At 44.0% G+C, this 27,068-nt stretch overlaps 1 protein-coding gene and 1 long non-coding RNA gene across 4 annotated transcripts in view; one reads left to right on the top strand and one right to left on the bottom strand.

The window, feature by feature from the left end:
• The window catches only part of SIN3A (SIN3 transcription regulator family member A), a 67,036-nt gene that overhangs the window by 39,106 nt on the left and 862 nt on the right, over nucleotides 1–27,068 (bottom strand). The window contains exons 1-3 of one of the 3 annotated variants that reach the window (XM_055555796.1): nucleotides 23,491–23,711; nucleotides 5,341–5,562; nucleotides 127–303 (exon numbers count right to left, since the gene is read on the bottom strand). In XM_055555796.1, coding sequence (XP_055411771.1) covers nucleotides 127–303; nucleotides 5,341–5,529 — 366 coding nt within the window. In that variant the 5' untranslated portion in view covers nucleotides 5,530–5,562; nucleotides 23,491–23,711. Of the gene's footprint in view, nucleotides 1–126; nucleotides 304–5,340; nucleotides 5,563–22,757; nucleotides 22,950–23,490; nucleotides 23,712–27,068 lie in introns of those variants that run through there. The other 2 variants (XM_055555794.1, XM_055555795.1) reach the window with 2 other exon arrangements.
• Nucleotides 23,319–27,068, top strand: LOC129633849 (uncharacterized). The gene is made up of 2 exons (XR_008705330.1): nucleotides 23,319–23,442; nucleotides 26,693–27,068. It is a non-coding gene; the product is annotated as an uncharacterized LOC129633849 (long non-coding RNA).

The raw sequence follows: 27,068 nt of genomic DNA, 5'->3' as shown, positions 1-27,068 counted from the left end.
ACAAAAACAAAGGAAGACTTCTTGTCATTCACCCCCCAGCCTACTGTAAACAGCTGTAACACCACTAGTAACAAGCTGAAGCCAATGTTGCCTGCTGAGAGAGAAGTGGAAGGGGCGGAATACCACCTTGAGTCTCTGAAACTGCTGCTGTCCCTGCACGGGTGCAACTGGTGGAGCTGGATGAGCGTGGCTCTGGACCACCTGGCCTCCGTGGGGCTGCACAGCTGTGGGGTGATGATGGCTGCTATGAACTGCTGCGATGGTGGGCCCATGACTGCTGGAGCTCTGCGGCACTGCTGAAACCTAGAATGGACAAAACACTGATGAGAAGCTTCAAGGCCTGTGCATCCTTCCCCAAATGCCTCTAACGAACACACACAAAGAAAAGATTACCAGAAACCCAAATTTCCCACAAAAGGGAATTGGTGAAATAAATTATAGCCCACCCATCTTATAGCAGAATTCTACAGCTATTAAAAATTATATAGCTTGGTATATCTCAAACTATCTGTGGCGAAGGACCACTTTTTCTTGTTTCTTAAGTTCCGATCCTTCATGGACTACTACTTTTATGAAATACAATAAAAATGAATTACTATATATAATGTGAGATAAAAATACATAAGCCCCTATTTTTTATTACAAGGTTCTACTGACACAAAATTACAATGTCCAATTACTAAAGAAGTTTCTAAACACTCCATTTCTGTACTTATCTCATTACAGACTAGTATGAAAGTATTCACATCAACCATCTGTGGACCACAGTTTGAATAGCACCGATAGAGAGGCAAATATTTTAACACTTAAAAATGTTCACAATCCATAAACTGAATGTATTCATGTGTTGCATATGGATTTAAACTTTTAAATAATTTTTTAAAGCACATTACACAAAGCAGTATATATAATATACTAAGGATAAATTAGGAGTTTGGAATTAACATATACACATACAAGCGCAGAATTATTGATGCTTTTGAACTGTGGTGTTGGAGAAGACTGTTGAGAGTCCCTTGGACTGCAAGGAGATCCAACCGGTCTATTCTGAAGGAGATCAGCCTTGGGATTTCTTTGGAAGGAATGATGCTGAAGCTGAAACTCCAGTACTTTGGCCACCTCATGCAAAGGGTTGACTCACTGGAAAAGACTCTGATGCTGGGAGGGATTGGGGGCAGAAGGAGAAGGGGACGACAGAGGATGAGATGGCTGGATGGCATCACTGACTCGATGGACGTGAGTCTGAGTGAACTCCGGGAGTTGGTGATGGACAGGGAGGCCTGGCGTGCTGTGATTCATGGGGTCGCAGAGTCGGACATGACTGAGCGACTGATCTGATCTGATATGTAAATCAGATAACCAACAAAAACCTACTGTATAGCACAGGGAACTATACTCAGGACCTGGTAATAAACTGTAATGGAAAAGAATCCTATATACACACATACATGCACCGTGCTGTTCATCTGAAACTAACACAACATTGCAAATCAACTATACTGGAATAAAAAAATTAACATTCAGAAAGAAAACACAATAACATTTTAAATCCTAGACAACAAATATATAGTAAAATGTGACCATTTTATTTTGTGATGGTAAGGTTATAGAATATTTTTATTTTGTTTTATTTATTCTGTATATTCTTATTTGTTCCTGGAGTGAAAGCTCCAAGTCTCTAGCCACTGGACTAGGACTCAGGTAATTCCCCTTATTTACTATTTTAAATAAAGAATTTTTAAATTTTCCAACCTGTTCGTGGTCTAACATGAAACATATTTCTTATCTATTCTCTCTTGTCCTCTTAAAGGTTAGGGTTAAAATAGAAGTACAAACTCCTTTCCTTCTATTTCTATTGCAGGAAGTGTTATATAAAATTTCCAAAGCTTTAAAAATTTTCCTATTTCAGAACTTTAATCACTACAGAAAACAACTAAGGACAATACACCTGATATGCCACATCTCCAAGGTAAGGAGACTAAATAATATGACACTTTAAAACAATGTAAACTAAGTAATACAACTTAAGAATATTTTTTCCCCAAGTCCCCACAGATTTACAAAGATCACCCTGGGCAGAGCAGAAGGTGGGAAATAGAGCAACTGTTTACAAATCCACAGAAACAATAAACATTAGAAGTAAAAAGAAACTATTTAGACGATTTGAAAAGCTCTAACACTTGTAAGAAGAGTTATATGTTTCTGAGCTTTTAATATTACAACATGCATATACTGAACGGGTTTTTCTAAGACTTAACTTGCATTTACAAATATTTGTGATGGCTGGTTTTATAAGCGCACATTATAGTTTCTGGTATAGGAATAAATGTGATTATCCCAGGTGTAGGAGAAAGTCATGAACTAGTTCAGACGAAAGTAATCACCCAAGGAAAACACACCACCTTTCTTTCCTCCAAGTCCTAATCTAACGATGTGATCTGAGGCAGTCCTGACTGCCCCACCCGGCCCCATACGCATGCACTAGGAGTGACAGCTAAGGAATTACCATTTCCTACTTCATCCAGCTTTCCCTCTTCCTTGACTGTTTTCTTATAATAAATTCCTAGATATGGAATTGCTAGGTAAAAAAATAACAACTTTGATACAAACTATCAAATCGCTCTCAAGGAAGATTAAACCAATTTATATTACCAGTACCAGCCAAACCTTTTTATTTTTTTCATTTTTACTTTATTTTTTCTGGCTGCACCACATGGCTTGCAGGGGCTCAGTTCCTTGACCAGGGACTGAATCCGTGCCACAGCAGTGAAAACCCAGAATTCTAACCACCAGGCTACCAGGGAACTCCTGTGCCAGCCCAACCTGTGCCTCTCTAGACTAGTTACTTAAGTTATGGTTCTGACTGACCTGGAATGGAATATTATATAGGCAATGATTTTTTAAAAATTACTTGGGATGTGCACTGGTGGTCCAGTGGCTAAGACTCCAAGCTCCCAATGCAGGGGCCCGGGCTCAATCTCTGGTCAGAGAACTAGATCCCACATGCCACAGCTAAGAGCTCACATGCCACAACTAAAGATCCCGCACGCTGCAGCTAAGACCTGCAGCAGACGAGTAAATATATATATATATATATTTTTTTTTTTAATTACTTGGATCTATACATATATTCAAGTGGAAAGTTGTCCACTACATATTAAGTGAAAAGAAGTAACAGAATAGTATACACTGTATGGCCTAAATTATGCAAAGAGGGAAGTGCATCTAAATACTTAGAAAGGTAAATAAACATGCCTGCATATGCAGAGAAAACTCTGAATACCCGAGAAATGCACCCAGTGGGGTTAAGTCTGAGGGCTCAGAGGAAAAAGTCACATTATATCTTTTTTTTTTTAAACCGTGACATTTACTTTCATAATTAAAAAGGGCAAAACACAAATTTATATTTTTACAAAAAAGAGTGAACAGACAAGAGATGAATGATCAGTGTTGATCAGGATACACAATGACAGGAATATACAGTGCTGGAGTAAATAGAAATAAACTGGGACAGCTCTGAAAAACAATTTGATGTTACCTGCTAAAGGTGAAAATGTATGCACCCTATGGCCCAACAAACCCTCTCCTAGACACTCAAACTTCCTACTGTGTCCTCAGACCTGCAGTTCAGTTCAGTTGCTCAGTCGTGTCCTACTCTTTGCGACCCCATGAACCGCAGCCTGACATGCCTCCCTATCCATCACCAACTGCCAGAATCTACCCAAACCCTCGACCATCAAGTCAGTGATGCCATCCAACCATCTCACCCTCTGTTATCCCCTTCTCCTCCTGTCCTCAATCTTTCCCAGCATCAGGGTCTTTACAAATGAGTCAGCTCTTCGCATTAGGTGGCCAAAGTATTGGAGTTTCAGCTTCAATATCAGTCCTTCCAAAGAACACCCAGGACTGATCTCCTTTAGGATGGACTGGTTGGATCTCCTTGCAGTGCAAGGGACTCTCAAGAGCCTTCTCCAACACCACAGTTCAAAAGCATCAATTCTTTGGCGCTCAGCTTTCTTTATAGTTCAACTCTCACATCCATACATGACCACAGGAAAAACCATAGCCTTGACTAGACGGACCTTTGTTGGCAAAGTAATGTCTCTGCTTTTTAATATGCTGTCTAGGTTGGTCATAACTTTCCTTCCAAGGAGTAAGCATCTTTTAATTTCATGGCTACTAATCACCATCTGCAGTGACTTTGGAGCCCCCCAAAAATAAAGTCAGCCACTGTTTCCCCATCTATTTGCCATGAAGTGATGGGACTGGATGCCATGATCTTAGTTTTCTGAATGTTGAGCTTTAAGCCAACTTTTTCACTCTCCTCTTTCACTTTCATCAAGAGGCTCTTTAATTCTTCGCTTTCTGCCATAAGGGTGGTGTTATCTGCATATCTGAGGTTATTGATATTTCTCCCAGCAATCTTGATTCCAGCTTGTGCTTCATACAGTCCAGCATTTATCATGATGTACTCTGTATATAAGTTAAATAAGCAGACCTCCAGAATGGTCTGCAAAAATAAGCAGCTTGCACCAGAATGCAAACCACCTACTTCACTAATAAACACGCTGTTTAATTCCACTGCCTTTTTTAAAAATTTCCATAGCAAGACCTTCTTGATAAAATATGTACCGCACCAGCTCACAGTCTGGTGCAAGCTTATCTCACTGGGGATTGCCGCTGTGAGTACCACTGCACTAGGAAAACCTGTGAACACTCACTGAAGCCCCTAACAGGAAAAGTCTGGAAACAGCTTGATATTCTATCAACACAAGAATGCATAAATTAATTGAATATATTCATGTAATTCATAACCAAGTGAAAATTCTACTTAATTGGTCACATACTTGAAAATGGCTAAGTCTTAGGAACCACACCCCACCCCCCTGCCCGAAGTTACTCAGTCGTGTCCGACTCTTTGCGACCCCATGGATTGTAGACCACCAGGCTTCTCGGTCCATGGGATTTTCCAGGCATGAATACTGGAGTGGGTTGCCGTTTCCACACAGAATGGGTTAAAAAAAATGAATCAAAGAAGAAAATATACATTTTTGCTTTAGATACAAGTTCAAAAATACCCAAACTAAACAACTTTATTGAAGCAAAAGGAACCACAGAAATTCAGGATGAACTTAAAGGTTACAACAACAACAACAACACTCTTTTAAAAAAAATGTGTGTGGTAAATACACAAGTGCACATTGTTTACATTATGTTTTATACCTTACATATAGCCCATAAATAGATTTTTAATACCTGAATGTTTAATAAAAACTCTGTAACTGGATGAATCACCAGTGTTCCTCCTTCACCCTAGTCCCTTGCTGGGCTCCAGCTTACCTGATAACTGGGTGTCACAGAGTACTGAATCCCTGTGGCTGACTGCATGGTCTCAGACACCGCTTCATACACGGGAGGGGCAGGGGCAAGCACCCGGTGCTGGTGAGGAAAAGCCTCTGCGCTACCAGGAATCCGACGCTGCTGGGCCGCATACACCGGTGACTCCTGGTCATCCAAACGTCGCTTCATTCTGCACTCATGCTCAGGGATGCACTACAAAACCTGCAGAAATCAAAAGCAACCACATGCAAACCAATTCGCACTCCAATATAACGTGTACGACCAGTTACCCAAAAGTTCAACTCCTGGAGTCAGTGACTATCTACTGCATCTAGAGATGATCACCGGGTAGTTTAAGCGCATGGGGGACCACACACTCCCAACAGTGGACGGATTATCATAGCTGAGAGACAAAAAGGTAAATAATAACCCAGTTTGAATTACCTTGATACTGCAGAGTTGAAAAATAGCCTCCAATTTAGAAACACACAAATACAGCTTTCTTTATTCTCTGGTTTTCTCAAGTGCCATCATCCCTAATATTAATTATTCACCAGCTCTAAAAACATTCAAGTGTTTCTTCCTAACTTCTCTCAAAAGCTAGCACTATAATTGTGGTCTAATTTTTAAAGTATGAAATGTTTCAACAATTAAATGGTATCATAGAAAGAATACTAGGCCAGTAGTAAGAGGACAATGGTTGTAAACTTGCCAATTCAAGAAACTACGTACATCCCAATAAGCTCCTCCTTCCATGTAAATTTATTTCTTCAAAAATGAAATAAGGTTGAAACTGACCATTAATAAGGTTTCTCCTTATATTCTCAAATCCTAAAGTGATTCCAGAACCCCCCAGTTTAATAATCCCCCTGTACGGGAATACTTCCTTTCCCGCAACACACAAAGTCTAGTAACACTCTGGCCAGGAATCCAGATGGGTCTTTTCGGAGTTTTTCCAACATTGGTATCATTAATACAAGCATATCAATAAGAGAGAGAGCTCTAGTCAGCCAAAGACAAAATGGGGCCAAGCCCTACCACTTTTCTGGTCACAAAACATAGCTTAAGAAAGATACCGCTGCTGTGGTGAGAAGATTAAAAATACAGTAATAGACTTCACAAGCCACTCCCTTTCCATCTAAAGCAAGATTCTTTTTAAAGTCGGGGGGTGGGGGGGTGGGGGGGGCGCGGGGCGGGGCAGGGAGTGGGTTACCTACTTTCTAAACACACCCAAATCTCTTCTCCTCACTTCCCAGGGAGCGTGCATGCCCTGAGGAGAAGCACTCCTCACAAAGACTCCTCGAGGCTGCTTCACCTCGAGGCTGCTTCCCCTCTTCTCCAGCCTCGCTGTCATCTTCAGCATGCCTGTCACTCGGGTGCTCGGCCCTGAAAGAGCGTCTTGGGTTGTTCTCACACTCTCACAAACCTAAGTTAGACTCTGATACAGGAGCACAACTGTTTCATCTGCAAGCCAGCCATTTTCAAGATTATCCTTCTGTAAATCTCAAGCCATAATTAATCTTTCTGCTGATTATACTGTATTTTTTGCTGTGAGGGATATGAGATCTTAGTCCCCCCTACCAGGGATTGAACCCAAGCCCTCTGCATAGGAAGCGTGGAGTCTTAACCACTGAATCGCCAGGAAGTTCCTATTGACTATAAATTTAGATCAAAGGACTGTCTCCCAAATGTATATGATAATATGTTGAATTCAGTTAACTGGAGTTGAAAACATACTGCTGATGGCTGCCGAGGGGAAATAATTTAAAATGTCTTAACTGATTATGTCTTCCTAGGCTTTTCTAGTATGAAGTAGCATATTTAGCACAGTATTTCAAAATTTTTCAGACATAAGAAGTTAGAAATATAGACTGACACATGCTATTTGATACTTAAGAACTACCAGTCAACTATGAACACTCAATCTCAACCTATTTGGGAGTAAGTCTAATAAATGGACAGAGTAAAAAGTCTTAAAGACTTTTTGGCTATTACTTCTATGTAAACCCATGATCTAGATCACAGTTTGATCTTGGGTTCTATTGGCGTGGAACCTAGATGCTTAAACACACCTGAGATTAATCCCCAGAACCAAAAGCCAGTCAATACCTCATAAATGGAAAACCAAATTTAGATCAGAAGATCAAGGCACAGACTATGGAAAAAAAGACTAGAGTACCTGTCAAGACCTGGATTCTAGTCTGAACTGACTTGAAGCTATGTAACTTTGGTCCTGTCTTCTTATTTGCAAAAGGATGTAATTAGACTACTCTGTGCGTGCACGCTAGTCGTGTCCAACTCCTTGCCATCCCATGGACTGTAGCCCGCCTAGCTCCCTTCTGTCCATGGAATTCTCCAGGCAAGAATACTGGAGGGGGTTGCCATTTCCTTCTTCAGAGGCCCTTTCTGACTCAGAAATTGAACCTGAGTCACCTGGATTGGCAGGCAGCTTCTTTGCCACTGCCCCACCTGGGAAGCTATTCCCAAATGCTGGTCTACGGACAAGTCTATGGGAAGATGAAAAAGAAGGGGGAGGAGGCTGCAGTGAATTTTCCGAAGGTTAAGTATTAGAGAACTATGCTTTATTCTGAGATCATGTCCTATCTTTTAGCTATTAAAATATCATTTCCTTTATAAAGTGACTGTGATTCTATAAAGTAGTTAACTTAATTTGCCTCTAGAGTTTGCGTTCCAGACCATCTTTATAATACTGAAGAGGCTGCCCAAGGTCTGTACTTTCTGTGAACTGCCCTTTGCTTCTTTAACAATTACCACTCTTAATTCTATTCCCTAAATGATTCTCAAATCAATTGCTTCTCCCCTAGTCATACAGGCAACCCCTCATTTTGGGACCTTATCATCCTTTGTTACCAACACCTTCCAACCTCTCTCCCATCCAGTCTACACTGCTTTTAAAACGGTTGGCTTCAACTGCAAATCCAATCCAGTTGTAAATCCATCAATCCAGGATTTCCCTGGTGGTCCAGTAGTTAGGACAGTTAGCACGCTCACTGCTGAGGGGCCTGGGTTCAATCCCTGGTTGGGGAACTAAAATCCCACAGGTCACACAGTACAGCAAAAAAAAAAAAAAAAAAAAAATCCAAATTCCTTAAGTTAGACTTCAGAATTCTTTCTCACTGATTGTGGGGACAATTTAACTCACCAATTATATCCTTTCAATCCCACCCTATCATCCAGGTTGTCAAAATGACTTTCCACTTCCCTAAAGAAGCCCGAAGTCTGTAAGCTTCTTCAAGACAGAGTCCTTCCCAACTTTGTCTGCATTTCTCACCTTCCAGACACTCATCACAGATGCTCAAATGCTGCATATGCAGAAGGGAAAGATAATAATTAACATAACAGCAGCATATATTGAGTGTCAATTTACTAGTAATAATTTAATCCATTCAATAACCCTGTAAGCAAGGTGCTACTACTCTCTATTTTATAAATAAGGAAACTGAAACACAAAGATTAAGTAAATTGCCCAATGTTGCACAGCTATGAATCCACGAAACCTGCCTCCAGAACCTGGATTCTTAACCATCTCACGATCCTATCTCAAACAGAAGAGAAGACAAACAGGAAAGAAGAGTTCCTTTACTAATTTAACACACACAGGTTGAGCAACTTCTGCTTTAACTTCTCACACACTTACTTACTTACTTACTCATTCATCCTTTCTTCAGCCTTACCCAACAGCAGGCATGCTCTGGCAGCACTCATTCATTCATTTAGCAAATATTTAGATATGAAGGTGGTATATGAAGATATGAAGGCGATTTCAACCCATGCCCTAGAAAAGTTTGAAAGCTAGTTGGAGGGACTTTCCTGATGGTTCAATGGTTAATTAAGACTCCATACTGCCAATGTGGGTGGGTGGTGGGGGTGGGTTCGATCCCTGGTCACGGAATTAAGATCCCAGCTACCGTGAGATGCGACAGAAAGATTAAAAACAAAACGCTAGCTGGAAAGACCATATACAGCCTCACTAGTAATATAAAGTAAAATGATTACCCAAAGGAACTAGCAAAAATTAAAAAGAGAATGATGATATTCAGTGTAGGTGAGAGTACATGGAGACACTACTGGTGGTAATTGGTAAAGACTATTTGGTTGGCAACTTCCAGGCTTTTATTAAAATTTTAAAGCAAATTGAAAATGTGTGAAGGGTGGGAGAGGGGGAGGGGGAGGAAAAAAAAAGAAAATGTGCATACTCTTTAACCACCTAACAATTCCACTTCTAGGTCTCTATCCTATACATCTGCCAAGTATATTTACTGCAGCAAAGTATGAAAATTTTAAATGTCTATCAATAGCTAAGTAAACTGGATCATCCATATTTAGAAAACTATGTAGTAATTAGAAGGATTAGGGTTCATCTACAGGGAAAGGCAGACTAGTGAAAAAAATGAGCTACAGAATATATACAGTGTGCTCTCAACACAGACACAATGTACTTTTTAGATTTCTGCATTTCATTGTGTGTAAATTCTAGAAACAAGTATTGAAGTCTAGATAAGGAGATGCATGCTCAAGCACTTAGATAAAAGTATAGAGAACTCCCTGGAGGTCCAGCGATTAGGACTCTGTATTTTCACTGCAGAGGGCCCCCCAAGAGAGTGTACCAATGTCTGAAATGTTCTTAGAATATCACCAAGAAATCAGTTTGGATTAACGGATGATGGAATGGAAAGATGGATATATAATAAAACAAGTACTGTAAAAACGGAAATAGGAAAATTCAGGTAGTGTGTGTATATGGGTGTCAACTATAAAATTATATCAAATCGTGGGAGGAAAAGCTAATAATACAAACTAGTTCACAAGTGATACAAACAAGCACTATCAACTGGGAAGGGAGTAGAAATGTGTACACTGAGAAAGATCCTATACAGAGAAGGTAATACTTAGTTATATTTTGAAAATTAGGGATGAATTATGGTATGGGAGTATACAGGATGAATTAAAATATTATAGTAACTTGGACTTATAGGCAGTAAATAGCTATATAAAATTTTTGTCAATTTACCCATCCTACAAATAGTTCCTGAGTGCCAAGCCCTGTGCTTAGGGTGGGGGCCCCAGCACTGACAAGGACGTTCCCTGCTCCACAACAGCCCAGTCCTGCCCATCTGACTGCTACCAGCTCCTCACAACACTGCTGTCGACTGAGCACACTCAAAAGCCTTCTATCTGGAGGGAAACTGATAAAGAAATTAAGCAACTTATTCAAGGTCACATAGCTGGTTAAAGGAACAAAAAGGTAGATACTCTTTCTCCTTGGAATACATGATATATCTGGAGTAGAAATACTGGACAGACCAGAGGATCCTCCTTATAGAGAGGTACAGTATAATTCGAAACCATAAAGTATCTGAACACCAGATGATGGAGCCGCAAGAGTTAGAAAACTACTTTCAAGCCCCGATTCAGTTGACATGATTTTCATCTGCGACTATGGTCTCCAACTGTTTCAGATTTGGAGGTTACCCTATTATCAACGCTCTAATCTAAGAAGGCAGAATTTAAAAAGCAAAAAAAGAGGAAAAAAAAAGCACTCTGAGGGATAGAAACTAGTAAAGAAAGCCGAATGTGAGCAAACAATAGCACAGAACACTAAAAAGTCATCAGGTCATTTGTTATAATAAAAAGTGGGAACAGCTCCAGATCATCAGGCAAAATAATCATAATTCCCAAATAAAGTAAGTAGAGCAGGATAATTCTGACACTGCAGGGGAGTCTTCTGGAGCAGGACAGAACAACGAGGCGTGAACGGGACACAGTTCAGACAGAAGGGCAGGGTAAAAGCTGACCCACTCAGGACAAGAAAAATAAAAGCCAATTTTCTAGTTTTACAAACTAAATGTCTTTAACCACAATAAAGTGTTGGCCTCTGAGAAATCCAGAAATTTCTCCATAATTACTAAAATCCAAATGGAAAAGTCCAACTTTAAAGAATCTTTTAATTTAGATTAAATTTCATACATTGGCTTAAAGGGAAACAATTTTTTCAGTCAAGGTAAGTTCAAAGTAATAGTGTGCATGGAACATACCACCTTATTATGGAGGGTTTTAACACACAACCTTCTTTTTGAAATGCACTTAACTTATGGCTGACCCTTTAGTGCCTCTTGCTTTTGTGTTGGTATTATCTTGAATTAGGCACACTTTAAAGATCTTTTACTTATAGAGTAAAAGAAAAATCTAAAATTATTCTCTCCTACTACATCACATGAAATCACATAAAATGTGTCCTGGTCAGTTTTATTTCAATGAATATTCTTGAAAAAATGGAAAGCTTCTCTTCAAAAGTAAAGAAATTTTTGCCAAAGCACAAGTGACTATAATTACTTCAACCCAGTAAAACTCCTGTCACATTCTACTTCAAAATCTGTCCAAAAATCCACTTCTGGATTTAAATCTGCTAGAAAGTGAAAAAAATGTTTCCAGAATGAAAAAGTCAATCCATTTAGATTTCCCACATTACTTAGAATAATCACTCAACAAAATTAACAACCCATTTTCCTCAAAATAACACAAGATATGAAACCCAAGCCTCCCCTGAAACGTAGTTTCACATTTTCCTGAAGAGGCAGTCCCCCAATCTGGGGAGATTCTGCCCCCCTCCAGGGTGCATCCGGCAATGTTAGAAGACATTTTTTGTTGTCACAATTCCAGAAGAGGGGTGCATCTCATGAATGGAGACCAGGGATGTCACCACACACGCTGCAGTGCACAGGACAGTTCCCCACGACAGAGAGTGATTCAGTCCAAAATATTAATAGAGCCATGGCTGAGAAACCTGGATTAATATAACGACAATCCCATTTGATATACACCTTTTGTGAGCTTTGGTGAAAGCTCATACTACAGCGTGACAACAATTTTTAAAAAGGTGATTCAGGACAATCACCTTGTATGTGCAGATGGTAACACTGCTTTCTTTACAACATGTGATTTACCTTTAACCCCAGTATGCCAGAAAAACTTATTAAACATTTGAGCTAGAAACACCTTTATTAGAAATTTTAGTGAGAATTTAAGCTGCAAATCCAAATTTTTAGTCCACAGCTCTCTGATTTTGAAGATATGCTGCTGCTGCTGCTGCTGCTGCTAAGTCGCTTCAGTCGTGTCCAACTCTGTGCAACCCCATAGACGGCAGCCCACTAGGCTCCCCCGTCCCTGGGATTCTCCAGGCAAGAACACTGGAGTGGGTTGCCATTTCCTTCTCCATTTGAAGATATATATAACCAAAATAATCAATATCCTTTAAAATGCAACTGACTAGTCATCAACTGTCATGCACAGACTTATCTCAAGTAAAGTTCCAGCTTATTATTACTTTGGGGTTTTTATTGGTTTTTGCCCTCACATCATCAAACACAACTTTGGGCATCTGTCCATTTACAAACTGTGTCAAGTAAGTTTTGGTAGAAGAATACCATTGTACATCCTTTTAGCAAATTGGAATGGTCTACACTCTTGTTGAAAATACTGCATTCCTGAGTCCTTCTAGTTGAATGATTCCTGGATGAGGACATCATATTCCAGCCTGCACCCTACCCTCAGAAATATATTGTCTACTCATTAATTCTTCAGTTTGAGAAAATTCATCTAGGATATTATCATCTAAAGCCTCAAAGTCATCAGCTTGGCTTATGCAATCAATTCTACCATCACCATCATAGCCAAGAGTGTTGCTATCTGTTGCATTGTTATTGTTTACTCACTAAGTCATGTTTAACTCTCTGGTGACCCCACAGACTGTGGCCCACCAGGCTCCTCTGTCCACGGAATTTTCCAGGCAAGAATACTGGAGTTGCCATTTCCTTTTCCAGGGGATCTTCCCGACCCAGGGACTGAACCCACATCTCCTGCATTGGCAGGCGGATTCTTTACCACCAAGCCACCAGGGATGCCCATTATGCCCATTACTTTCATCTGTTAGTTCCTCTAATAACTGTGAAACGTTTTCCTCTGTTAGTTTTCCTCTTTGCCATTATTGGAGGAAAATAAAAGATTACAGGTTATGAAATATGTTGAATGAAAGCTTATAAAAAACTATAAAAATAGCAGCATAAAGAACTGTCATCTACTCTTCACTCAGATAACTCAATTGGTAATATCTTACATAATGTTTCAGATGGCATCCCCCAACTTCTTTTATACTTTTTTGAAAGATGCTGTAATGCTTTGGGCAAAGCAGTAAGAAAACTGCAGTAATGATGACTTAAAAATTTACTATTGTATCATTCTTCTAGGGTTTCCTAGGTGGTATAGTGGTAAAGAATCCACCTGCAATGCAGGAGTTGAAAAAATACAGATTCGATCTCTGGATAAGGGAAGATCCCCTGGAGTAGGAAGTGGCAACCCATTCCAGCATTCTTGCCTGGGAAATCCCACGGACAAGGAGCCTGGTGGGCTACAGTCCATGGGGTCGCAAAAAGTCAGACACAACTGAATAGGCGCGCATGCACACAACACATCCTTCTAGGCAATTCATCATTCTTCCGCTTGTTATTTTAGGTGTTTTTTTTAGCATAGTTGGGAATAACTGATCAGTAATAATAAAGTAATTCCTAAGATGATGAAAGACCAAAATGCTTCAAGATATAGGATAACTAAGATCATCAAGATCCTACAACGTAGGTCAGATGTATAAAGGGTAAAAGCTAGAACCAGCTTATTCCATTAAAAAGAAAATAAGTAAATTTCCGTTCTTTAAGACCTTTAATAAAGAATAAAGTCATGAAATATAAATTTTTACAGGTAGTTAATACTGCTCAAAAAAGAAACTCAAAAACTAAAATTGGGTCTAACTGACACTGATGTTACAGGCAAAAAATGGACAAGAAACTATTTAGTTCAATTCAAAAGATACTAACAAGTGTATCAGTATTCATTTTCTGATTTGATCACTGTATTGTAGTTTTATGTAAGATGCATTTGGGAGATCTGGGTGAAGGTTATATGGCAATTCTTTGTATTATTTTCTCAAGTTTTTAAAGCCTAAAATTATTCCAAAATGAAAAGTTTAAAAAACTGAATATTAACAGTAGAGGAATTTTAAAAAAGGAAATCATTGTGTATCCCTCTTCTCAAGGACATTAACATTTACTTTATGTGACAAGGTTTCTATAAATTAACTGGCAAGTATAAAACAACAGATTAAGTATAACAGAAGTTATGTTAGCTGCAGCTTTAAAGAAAGTATTATAAAGAACAGAACTCAAGGTGGTTCTGTGGATGATAGATGTGCCACTCACCTCATATTCCCTCTATTCTATTCGCTCTATTTCTGCCCCACACAGACACGGGCACACAAACCTTTGAGCATCTTGGTGTCCTCCACTGTGCTTAGGATAGTGTTTTGCTGTGATGGAAACCAAATCATTCATTCACACATGTATGCAGCCTCTAATATTTAGTAAGCACATACTATGTGTCGGACATTGTTCTAGGAGCCAGGGATATAGATGTAAATAAAATAAAACAAACTTCTCTTTCCTCAGGAAGTTTACATGTTTAAAAAAATATATTTATTTACTTGCCTGCGTCAGGTCTTACTTAAAGCAGGTGGGATTGTTACTTGTGGCATGCGAACTCTCCACTGCGGCACGTGCGATAGTTACCTGACAAGGGATCAAACCCAGACCCCCTGCACTGGACCACCAGGGAAGTAAGTCCCAGAAGTTTACATTGTAGTGGGAGAAATAAGATAACAGTGTTCAAAATATTAGACAGTGACACATGCTAAGAAGAAAAAGCAGAGGAGAATTTTTGAAATTTTAGGTAATAATGACCAAAGAATATCTCACTAATAAGGTAACTTATGAAATGAAGTAAATGAAGTAAGGGGCTGGCCATGTGGGGATCAGTAGAAGAAGCATTACAGGCAGAGGGGACAGCAAGTGCAGACTCTGACGTACATATGTACTTGGCGTTTTCCCAGAAAAGGGAAAGAGCCATGTAGTTGGAGTAGAATGGAAGAAAGACAGACTAGTAGGAAATGAAGTCAGAAAGGTAATGGAGTTGGGGGTAACAGGTAGAGAGTACACTTCTGTTCTCAGAAGTCATAATAAAGACTCATACTGAAATGGGAAGCCATTGGAGGGTTTTAAGCAGAGAATCACTTGGTTTGCTATGTTAAGAACAGATTGAAGAGTGGCAGTAACAAAACAGAACAGTTAAGGTGCTACTGAAATAATTCAAGCTAGAAAGAGAGATGTTAGTGACATTCACTGCTGTAGCTGGGGGTAGGGGGTGGAATTAAGTGGTCAAATTCTGGATAGTTTTTTGAATATAGAGCAAATAGTATTTTTCTGCTGTGAATAAGAAAGAAGTCAAAGATGCCTATTTGCTATCCAAGACGAAGTATGAAGTGGGCAACTGGATTTGTTCCTCTACAGTAGACAGGAGAGGTTTCCAGTGATAGAAATGTGAGTTATCAGTATTGCCTAGATTTTGGAAAGGCGTATGGTGCAGTGTAGCTCTCCATAATCAAGCACATTCGCATTTCTGCACCAAGTGGGACAGCTCAGATCAGGCTGTGCCTCTGAATTCCTTATTACCAGATTCCAAACTTACCAAAATTTGGAAGTTGTGCCTCTGAATTCCAAACTTACCAAAACAAACAAAAATACTTGTATTTCAGAGCTGCAAATAAGGGATTGTGTCTCTGTACATCCTTCGACAGCCTGCAAGTCAGCAAGCCTATCCCTGGAGGGTATCAACAGGACTGAGAAAACATTCACCACCACGATGCTGGTAAATATAACTAACATGCAGGCACTCACAAAGAAGAGTGGGTGAGGAAAACAAAAGCAAAAGGGAGGAGCTAAAAGCAGATGGATCAGTTAGAAATTCCTACCAATAAAAGCCCAAGTAATTTTGAAGCCAACTGCCAACTAAACAGAGGTATCCTCTAGTTGTTTAGTCACTAAGCCATGTCTGACTCTTTGCAATCCAATGGACAACAGCACGCTAGGCTTTCCTGTCTTCCACTATCTCCCACAGTCTGCTCAAACTCATGTCCATTAAGTCAGTGATGCCATCCAACCATCTCATCCTGTCACCCCCTTCTTCTCTTGCCCTCTTATCTTTCCCAGCATCAGGGTTTTTTCCAATGACTCGGCACTTCGCATCAGGTGGCCAAAGCATTGGAGCTTCAGCTTCAGTTCTTTCAATGAATATTCAGAGTTGATTTCCTTTAGGATTGACTGGTTTGATCTCCTTGCAGACCAAGGGACTCTCAGTCTTCTCTAGCACCACAATTTGAAAGCATCAATCCTTTGGTGCTCAGCCTTCTTTATGGTCCAGCTCTCACATCTGTACATGACTACTGGAAAAACCACAGCTTTGACTAGATGGACCTTTGTCGGCAAAGTGATGTCACTGCTTTTTAATACAATATCTAGGTTTTCTTCCAAGGAGCAAGCGTCTTTTAATTTCATGGTTGCAGTCATCATCCGTAGTGATTTTGGAGCCCAAGAAAATAAATCTGCCACTGTTTCCATTTTTTTCCCCCATCTATTTGCCATCAAGTGATGGGACTGGATGCCACGATCTTAATTTTTTGAATGTTGAGTTTTATGCCAGCTTTTTCACTCTCCTCTTTCACCCTCATCAAGAGGCTCTTTAGTTTCTCTTTGCTTCCTGCCATAAGGGTGGTGTCTTCTGCATACCTGAGGTTATTGATATTTCTCCCGGCAATCTTGATTCCAGATTGTGCTTCATCCAGCCTGGTATATTGCATGATGTACTCTGCATATAAGTTAAATAAGCAGAGTGATAATACACAACCTTGATGTACTCCTTTGAAAATTTTGAACCAGTTCATTGTTCCATTTCTGGTTCTAACTGTTGCTTCTTGACCTGAATGACTTGACAAGTTTCTCAGGAGGAAGGTAAGATGGTCTGATATTCCCACCTCTTCAAGAATTTTCCACAGTTTGTTGTGATCCAGTCAAAAGCTTTACCATAGTCAATGAAGCAGTAGATGTTTGTTTGGAATTCCCTAGCTTTCTCTATGATCCAACGGATGTTGGCAATCTGATCTCTAGTTCCTCTGTCTCTTCTAAACCCAGCCCATACACCTGGAACTTCTTGGTTCATGTACAGTTGAAGTCTAACTTGAAGTATTTTAAGCATTACCTTGCTAGCATGTGAAATGTGCGCAACTGTGTGGTAGTGTGAACATTCTTTGGGACTGGAATGAAAACTGACCTTTTCCAGTCCTGTGGCCACTACTGAGTTTTCCAAATATATTGACATATTGAGTGCAGCACTTTCAGTTCAGTTCAGTTGTTTAGTTGTGTCCAAATCTTTGCGACCCCATGGACTGCAGTATGCCAGGATTCCTTGTCCATCACCAACTCCCAAAGCTTACTCAAACTCATGTCCATTGAGTCAGTGATGTCATGTAACCATCTCACTTTAACAGCATCTTTTTTAGGATTTGAAATAGCTCAGCTGGAACTCCATTACCTCCACTAGCTTTGTTCATAGTAGTGCCTCCTAAGGCCCACTTGACTTCACACTCCAGGATGTCCTCTAGTTATCAAACTAGAAAATGTCATCAGAGTTCAGTTTGTAAACTACTTATCTATGACCGATTGTATGCCAGGACTGTCCTAGACACTGAGGCTATGGAGAAAATAGTCCCAATCTATATGAACTGTGAGCTGCTGGTGCAGCTCTCCCTGAGGAAAATCAGTATCAGGTTGCTGTCCTGCAAATATACAAGGACAAAAAAAATCTGCATTTGGTTATATCTGACAACAAATCCCACTGGGCATGTCTTTAGGGACTTTGGGGGAGAAGGGCTTGCCTTTTGAAGAAACAGACCGCAAAAGAAAATTACATAACTGAAGAGAAGTCAAAGGTCTTTAATGTGTTGTTAAAAGACAATTGAACAGATAATTGTATAAAGATAATTAAAATTCAAAATTTAAAAGATATCTGCCAGAAAAACAAAACTCCTTGAAATATTCAGAACTCAGACTACCCAAGTATGTTGCTGGATGCATCTCATTATTTGACCTTCATCTCAACAAAAAACAAAAACCAGGAATTAATTAAACTGTAACAAGAAAAATATTAAAATCCTAAGATACTTCTTTGACTACTCACTTATTAAAGTAACAGAAACAGGAAGGTAGGTGGAGGAAAAGAAGTATTAGGAAATAACAGTTGCCCATATTAATAAAGTATCTTGAGCTTAACATAGTAACAAGAAGTTACCCCAAGTTTATAATTTCTTCCCTGTGCTTCTTAACTACCTTCCTAAGCAGAGGAAGCAATCACATCTGCCACTGAAGAGAAAAGGATTCACAAACTCTGGAAGACAGACAATCCACATGCCATTTTCAATACAATGCCATCCTTTCTAACACTCCAAAGCATTCTCTGGGGTATTTTGAGAGATGTCTAACAACTCCCTTAAACTGGCTCTGATTTCAGACTCCCTCTCCTGTTTCTTATTCAGCGTCCCTTCTTCCTCTTCCCACCAAAAGCTGGGCTCTCCACTGAATTCCTTACAGCTCTCTGTACTTGCCTCTTACACATTCAAACTATACTGGCGTGTAGTAAAAATCACATTATATGTATATTTACCTTTCCTTCTAAGAATGTAAACTTTTCAAGGACAAAGACTCTTCCTGTGTCAATCCAGAGCCATTTAAGAAGATGCTCAATAACCTTAAAAAAAATTGTGAATCATTGTGTTGTACACTTGAAATTTATATAATACTGTACATCAACTATACCTGAACTTAAAAAAGGTGGTCAACAATGCATGTTGACTCATTTTACCTTTAGAATCTGAAGCTCAATCTTACCCCTCAAATGTGCCTTCAAAAGCACATTCCTGCTTCTTCCAAAAATTAAACATAAAATTATCATATGTCTTAGCAATTCCACTTCCGGGTATATACATAGAAGAATACGAAGTAGGTACTTGAAGAGATATTTATCCATCCATGTTCACAGCAGCACAAACAAGAAGTGGAATAGACACTATTCCACTTAGACAAGAAGTGGAAACAACCAAACATCTATCATATGGATAGATGAAATGTGGATGGAGGTGATGATTGCGCAACAATGTATATGCACTTAATGTCACTGAATCACACATTTAAAAATAGATAAAATTGTAAATTTTATATTATATGTTTTACTACAACTAGAAAAAAACAAACACCACACTGCTCCTTCTCCATTTACTATTCTTAGACCAGAGGCAGCTGGAGTATAGCATTAAGAGCCTGGACTCTATAACCAGAATGCCTGGGTTCAGATTCTGGATTAGCCATTTACCATATGTCTAACTTCTCTGTCCCACTGTTTCCTCATCTTTAAAACAGATTTCATAGTACCTACTACACAGTCCTGTAGTGAGCATTAAACATTAATAAATGTTTAATACTTAAGTCAGTGCCTGGGGCATAGTTAAGGGCTCAGTAAGTGTTAAGTTCTTATTATTACTCAAGAAGAGAGACAATGTGTAGTTTGAAAAAGCATTTAACATCATCTTTATAAGACTCTACAGAAAATAAAGCTTAACAAATTCTTGATTGATAGAGTTATCCAGAAGAGTAAGAAAGCCTTTGAAAGCACTGCCCTGTATTACTGAATGCCATGGATACAATCTTTTAATTTCAACTAAAATTCACAGCCATTAACATCTGCCTGGCAAAGATCTTCAGCATCTTGTCTGTTTGCACTAAAGATGCAAACTGGATTATGTTTTGCCAGGAATCTTATCAAATTACTACATAACTCTGTCCTAAAAAAAAAAAAAAAAGTGTGTTTTTTTTTTTAACTGTTTAGGCGAAACCTTAATTACAAAATGCAAATCTATCTAGGGTCTTTGACAAAACGATATGATACTGATATTTGATATTAACTTTCTTAATACAGCATTATTTAGGCTCTTACTTGAAATCTTAAAGTCTACGTGGGACTTCTGACCCTGGCTCACAGTCTTCAAGGGCATGAATTAGGTCTTCTATGTTTCCCAGCACACAGCATTACAAATAGTGGGAATTATGTGCTGACCAAACTTTCCTCAATGGAAATTCTCCGCTATTTTCACCAACTTTATCAGTTTATAGAAACAGGGAAATACCCAGGTTTCCTGTCTCCACAGCACTAACACACTCTACTACAGTCACCACTAACCAAATTAAAGTTACCGTTGCCACTGCTACTTCTTTAGCTAAGAAGGTGGGACTAAATCTCTTCACATGAGTATAGCACAGGACACCAAGCTGTCAGTCCCAAATGAGCAAAGCACATATTCAGAATTCAACTTCAGTTCGGCTCCCCTGGTGGCTCAGACGGTAAAGCGTCTGTCTGCAACGCGGGAGACCTGGGTTCAATTCCTGGGTAGGGAAGATCCCCTGGAGAAGGAAATGGCAATCCACTCCAGCACTCTTGCCTGGAAAATCTCATGGACAGAGGAGCCTAATAGGCTACAGTCCATGGGGTCGCAAAGAGTCGGACACGACTGAGCAACTTCACTTCACTTCAGCTAATTAGCCAGAGGGCTTGATAAGATATTAAGGAATAAATAAACATATTTGTCCCATGTTTATTTTCTCATGAAAAATATCGAAAACACAAGTAATTTCTCTTAAGAAAAGAGAATGTCTCCGGCGCTCAGGGCCGGTACACTGGGATGACCCTGAGAGATGGGATGGGGAGGCAGGTGGGAGGGGGATTCAGGATGGGGGACACATGTATACCCATGGCTGGTTCATGTCAATGTATGGCAAAATCCACTACAATATTGTAATTAGCCTCCAATTAAAAAAAAAAAGAATGTCTCAACTCCGAGCAAAATCCTCAATTAAAGTGGTTCATTAACCTTGAAATGTCCTAAGGCAATTTCCAAATACAGACTGCAGGGCAACAGTACATAAGTCACATACATAAGGCTCAATACACTAGCCTCAAATTCACCCTTCTCTAATAAAATAGGGTAAGAACATTATGCTTTATAAATATAAGTAGAAAGTGGTCTAGATGTTCTAACAGAAAAACCAGATTTTTCAAGAACACCTAAAGTTACCTAAAGGGCAACTTACTTATTTGTGAAATTAAGTAGCAGACCAGCTGTACAATTAGGGCATTCAAAAAATGCAGGAGCTGAAGAAACTGGAATATTTTATTCAAAGTCTCAGTGGTTTTTTTAATTAGCGTTTTTGATAAAAAAATCATTTAGTAAAATGCAAATCCAACACTTCCTTTTCTAAATCTCAGTCTTGTGAAGAGAAGCTTTCTCAGCCCTTCCTTGGCTAACTGGATTTGAAGTTCTAAGGCAAAGAAACAGTGGCCAAGTCTAACTAACTACCCACCATCCCATTGGCTTAGAGGAAGCCCCGCCCCGTTCAGCCTCGGTAACCCAACATCAAGGGAACTCCAGGAAAGGTTGTCCCCGGCCACATTTCTAGTCTCTGATGACTCTCCGCCCCTCCCCCCAACCAGCACCGCTGCGGAAGCACGGTCTCAGCACGAGCAGTCCTCGACCGCAGACTGCAACGAAAGGACCTTGAGCACCTCGCCCCAAGAATTACAACGAAGAGTGCCGTGAAGTGGACCACGCTCCCACTCTCCAGGCTGCACAGTGCCATCCATGCTGCACCGAGTAAAGCAGAGACAACAGCTCTGGCACCTGACTCTCGGGCCCCGGCAAAAGGCTTGGCCGAGCCACAAGAGAAAGTCCTGACACCTCCACAGTTCGCAGTCTGGGGGCTCCTCCCACCCTATGGAGACGTAGGGCGGGGCAGATCTAGGCGCCGCGACTCTCAGCCAGACAGGACAGCGGGCTTTCCCGAGCCCCGCCTCACTTGCCAAGGAGGCGGAAACCCGGGAAAGGGGGAGGACGGCCAGGGGGAGTGGCATCGCCGCTCCGTACGGCCCCTCCGGCCAACCGGATCCCAGGAAGGCGGAGGAAGCCAGATTTCACGCCCCCTCCCTGCCGCGCCCCGAAGCCACAGGCGGGAGACCCCCAGCCTGTCTCCCAACCCCAGCAGGCCAGTGCTAGGCCGCCCAGCCGAGGCCCCGCCCAACCAGGGAGGACTGGAGGGGTGGTCGGCGGCAAAGAGCACTCAGCATAGGGCCCAGCCCCGCCCCTTTCTCCACAATCGCACGCGCGCGCCGGCCCCGCCCCTGAGCGGCGGCGCGAGAGCCCGCCCCCTCCGCGCGCACCGGGACTACGCTCTCCTCCCCCTCCCGCACCGAGAGCTACCCCGCTCCGCCCCCCACCCCCCTCACACATCCACACGCCTCCCGCCCTCCTGCTCTACGGGAAGCCGAGGAGGTCAGCCCCCCCCCCAAATACACACCCTCGCTCCGGCGTTACCCGCCACCAGGCTCCCCGCCCCGACCCCGGCCCGGCGTGCTCTCACCGCAAAGCTGCTTCGGCCGCTCCTCACTGCGTGTCCCTCTCGGCGTGAGCCTCTGGGGCAGGGAGGCCCCAAGAATCGCGCGGAGCACAGGCCCGCCAAAGCGGACTGGCAGCCGCCCCTCCGCTAACGGAGCGGTCACAGGCCCCAGTGCCCAGACTGGGAAGGAGGGAGGGAGGGAGGGAGGGAAACTCCGAGGGGGGAAGGGGAGGGGGGGAAGATGGAGAAACCGTCTCCGCCGCCTCTACCGCCGCGGCCGCTTCTCTGTTACCCGGGAAATCCCGCCCACTCTCCCGGCCCGCCCCGCAGAGGGAAGACTCAACTTCGCTCCGCACAGGCCGTACTATCCGCCCGTCAAAGATATAGCCAATCGCTGTGCTCTGCCTTCTGATGCCCGCCCCTTCCCCCCCCGGCTGGGAGGGGAGGGGGGGGAGCCGCTCACCTTCTCCACGCCCCTATTGGCGGGGAGCTTCTCTAACTCAACCCCGCCTATTGGAGACGAATTGCTGAATCCCACCCCCAAGCCACAATACTATTGGAGGAAGCAGGGAAGCTCTTCGCATTTCATTGGAGGACTCTACCTGTCCCGCCCCGTGCCGTCTCAGCTACAGGCCCAAAAACTCCGCTCCCGCCCTCGCCGGTCACCGCATTGGAAGGCTACCCCTAGCTCTCCGGCTGCCCCAGGAAGGTAAGTAACCGATGTTGGGTAAAATGTCCGTGAGCAGGCTCCTCCTACCGCACTGCCGGGCCAGGCCCCGCCTCCAACCATCAGACTGGCTATCTCGGCGCCGGTAGGAGCCTCTATTGGCCAGGATGCCCGTCTAGGAAGCCGCTGACTCCGCCCTGCGCGAGGAGGCTGAACCTTCGCAGTCCTTTTGTGGAATGTTTACACTAGAGACTGAAGCGCAGAGAGTTCCAGGGCCTGTAACAGGAGGTGATGCGGAGCGCAGCAGCGGGAATCCGATGCCTTGGGATCTGAAAGGGAGAGGCAGCAGCATTGCCACCGTGGAGGACCCCCTTACAAAGGGAAAGAGAATCTCATCCTTCCCATCCAGTTCTCTACAATTTACATTTCTGCAGAATGCCTCCTTGTAGACACAAATATGCGGAGCAGCCGACAGCTCCTTTCAGTAAGTAGAATACAGAATTAAGGGCTGGAGATCAAAGTCGAGGATAGCTCCAGCGGTTCAGCCCGCAGCTAGGGGTGGCTGCATACTTTTTAACACCGACACTCCCTAAACCTGAATATGCAGTCCTAAGAGGGCGGAGATAACCAAAATGAGGGCAGGGCTCTAACAGCCAACGCCCTGGCAAGCCTCTGAAAGGCGGAGCGTGAAGCGTACGGCAATTGCGATCTCCAGAGTAGATCTGGAGGCATCAGACTCGACGAACTGAGAAAGGAGACCAAACAGGCCATGGCATAAATGAATCTTGCACCACACTTCAGAGAAATGATAAAAGCTCCAGAGTTGGAAACGGAATAAGAACAGCTGTTCCCTCCTCCTTGGTCAGTGAGTGTTAAGGACAGTTCCTAGGCCCTCTCAGTTTAGGTAATATGGTCTTGAACACAGACGAGGTGCTAGCGATATCTAGGTGGCTTTTATTTATTCACTAAATAGGGCGAACTGACGCTGGCTTTGCTTTGGGGGGCGCTCATGGAGCGCCAGGAGAGGAGGGGGCGGGACTAGAGTTTTCCCGCTCTCTTCCGCAAAAAGGCTACTCCCCTAAGAGAGCCGAGTCCGTATCCAAGAGGCAGGCCCCAGGTAGCTCACTCCCAGGTCCTTTCTTGTCCTTCCTCCGTAATCCGCCGGAGACCACAAGAAATGAGCGCTGGCAACAGGTGGGCCAGACTCCAAACCGGAAGGACAAGGCAGCGAACTGTGAACTTCATCAATAGCCGACAGATGGGAACAATCTCCCTGGGAGCCAACCCCTGCCCCAGGACGGAGCTCAAAAAACAAGTCACACGTACGAAACAAACGAGACCCCCAGGCCAAACCTCTAGGAGGTTACGAAGAAGCGGCAAATATGCAGAACTGGGTCTTCCTCCTCTCCTTGCACTGGGTGCCACACGGCGTTCCCACCTGGACATCAAGAACCATTTGGAACCCTAGCAGAATTGGGCCGCTCTCGACTTCTCTGTCAGCAGGGGATGAGCTGCCCTGGATATTGCCTAAAGCATCCACGGCAATCCTAGGTTGCTCAGAGGTTTTGATAAAGCTTAGTAAGGACAGCGGCTGCCTTGTGTTGGAAGGAAAACGCACTTGGCAGCGTCCGCAGCGTTCTGAACCTTAGGCTTAGGGCGGTCTCCGGGAAGTTGAGTCGCGAGAAAAGCCAGGATGCAGGGTCAGAACTTTAGTACTTGGCGAGGAAGGACAGACCGCACCCCCTCCTCCCAACCTTTGCAGAACCGCGAGAGCAAAGCCCCCCAAAGCCACCCTACACCGTCAACCCCTAACTTCAAAGCGAAGGCTACCAGATCTCGAGCCTTGGAGAAACATCGTGTGCCTTCTCGGCTCTCCCCGCCCCCCTTGCCAAGAGCTCCAAGCCCGGGACTTCCGGGCGCGAGGACTGTTCGAAGGAGCAAGGCGCGCCTTACACATGTGCTGAGCGCGCACACACGCTAGGGGAGGGGGCGGGGAACAGGGTTGGACTTCCCCCTCCAAGCTCGCTCCCCCGCAGGGGGCGGGACTATCCACCCCACCAATCAGAAGTAGGGGCGGACCCTTGCGCCTCACGTAAGCCGCAGGAATCCTCCCTCCGCCCTTCACGGAAAAAAATCCTAGCAACTTAAACTCCAGCCCGGCCTCCGATAGGCGGAGCTGAGAAGAATGTCATCCAATCAACAACCGAGCAGGAAAAAAGGGAGCCTCGCCCAGCCAGTGGAAAACAAGAGAAGGCGGGCCCTCTGAAGAAGCCCGAGACGGGTGGAAGAGAGAAGGGAAGGCCCCGCCCCTCAGCTCGCCTCCAGGCCGGTTGCACAAGCCATCGCCGGAGTATAGTAAACAGGCTAGGCCAAGGAGTGGAAGCAGGGGTAGTCTGGCGCTCCAAGGGCCGGGCCCCTGCGCCTTCTCTCCTGGCGTCGCCCCGCCCGAGCTCCGCGGTTCGCGCCGGCGCCCCGCCCCCCAGCCCGCGGCCGCCATCCCGGTTGACAGGCGCGCCCCCCGCGCCCCTCCCGCCCGCTGATGCATTTCCTTTTCCCGATTCCGAGCGTGGAGACTGTTTGCCCAGTTTCCGACCTTCACTGCCCCTTTCAGGCTACCCCCTCGTGGGCGCGCTCACTCGCCGGTGCCCCCGCCCCGGCCCCTTCCGCGGGCGAGCAGCACGGCAGGGGGAGGGGAAAGGAGCCGCCGTCGCCGCCTTGGGGTGGGCGGGGAAGGAGGCAGCTCCATGTTTGCAAAGGGATCAGCTGGGGCTGCGGGTCGAAGCCGACGAGTTCCTGGAGGTTTTCCACACCCCCGGGCCGGGTTCCGGCGCCGAACGTTGGCTCTCCTGCCACGGCCCGGGAGTTCGGAGAGCTCACACCGGCGCATGGGTCTACTGCCGAGGCGCTGGGGCTCTTTCCGGTGGCCTCCCCCGCCCCCGACCGCCCCTCCCGCAAGTCCGGCGTTGCCCCCGCCCCCAGAGTCCATAACAACCGCGGGCCCAGGAGCCCGCGCCTCTTCTGAGCGCGCCCACCGCCCCCTCCGACAAGTTTGCGGACAGAAACAAAACCCTTGGGCGGCTGCCGCCCTCGCCCAGCGTGGTTAGCGGGGAAAGCTGCGGGCCTGGGCTCGCTCGCTAACTCCAGCTCTCGACCAACTCCGGGCGATTTGGTGGGCCCGGCCGGCTGAGCTCAGGCCGCCGCCCCCTGCCGAGCCCGCGCGCCGCAGCTCGGGCCCGGTTCCAGTCGGTGTACGGAATCTCCCCTTTTTTCTTCTTTACAATAATTTTTTAAGGCATACCAGGAGCGCGAGGGATCTCCTCCTGCCGGCCCCTTACCCAGCCCGCCGCCGAAACCTACCGAAACCGACCGCTCGGTGAAATAAACTAGGCAGCACGGCCGGCACACTGGCGACCCCGGGTCTGGCCGACCCCCTCCCCGCGGATCTGGCCCGGCTTGGAAACACACACTGGCGAGCGGGCGGCGCCAAGAGCTCTCCTTCCTGGCCTGCCCCTCGCCTCCCTCGGCCGCCGGACTCCAAGCCTCCCCTAGCTCCGTCCCAGGGCCCGCGGCGCCTGCACCATGGCTGACTGGTCAAAGGGACCGGCCGGCAAACAAGCCCCCCAAACGCCCGAGATTGGGGAGACCAAATTAAAAGCAGCTGTTTAACA

This window comes from Bubalus kerabau, chromosome 19, assembly GCF_029407905.1.
Source record: "Bubalus kerabau isolate K-KA32 ecotype Philippines breed swamp buffalo chromosome 19, PCC_UOA_SB_1v2, whole genome shotgun sequence".
NCBI classification, from domain to species: domain Eukaryota; kingdom Metazoa; phylum Chordata; class Mammalia; order Artiodactyla; family Bovidae; genus Bubalus; species Bubalus kerabau.
Note: the sequence above shows the minus strand (reverse complement) of the source record. Positions and strands in the feature narration are given on the sequence as shown.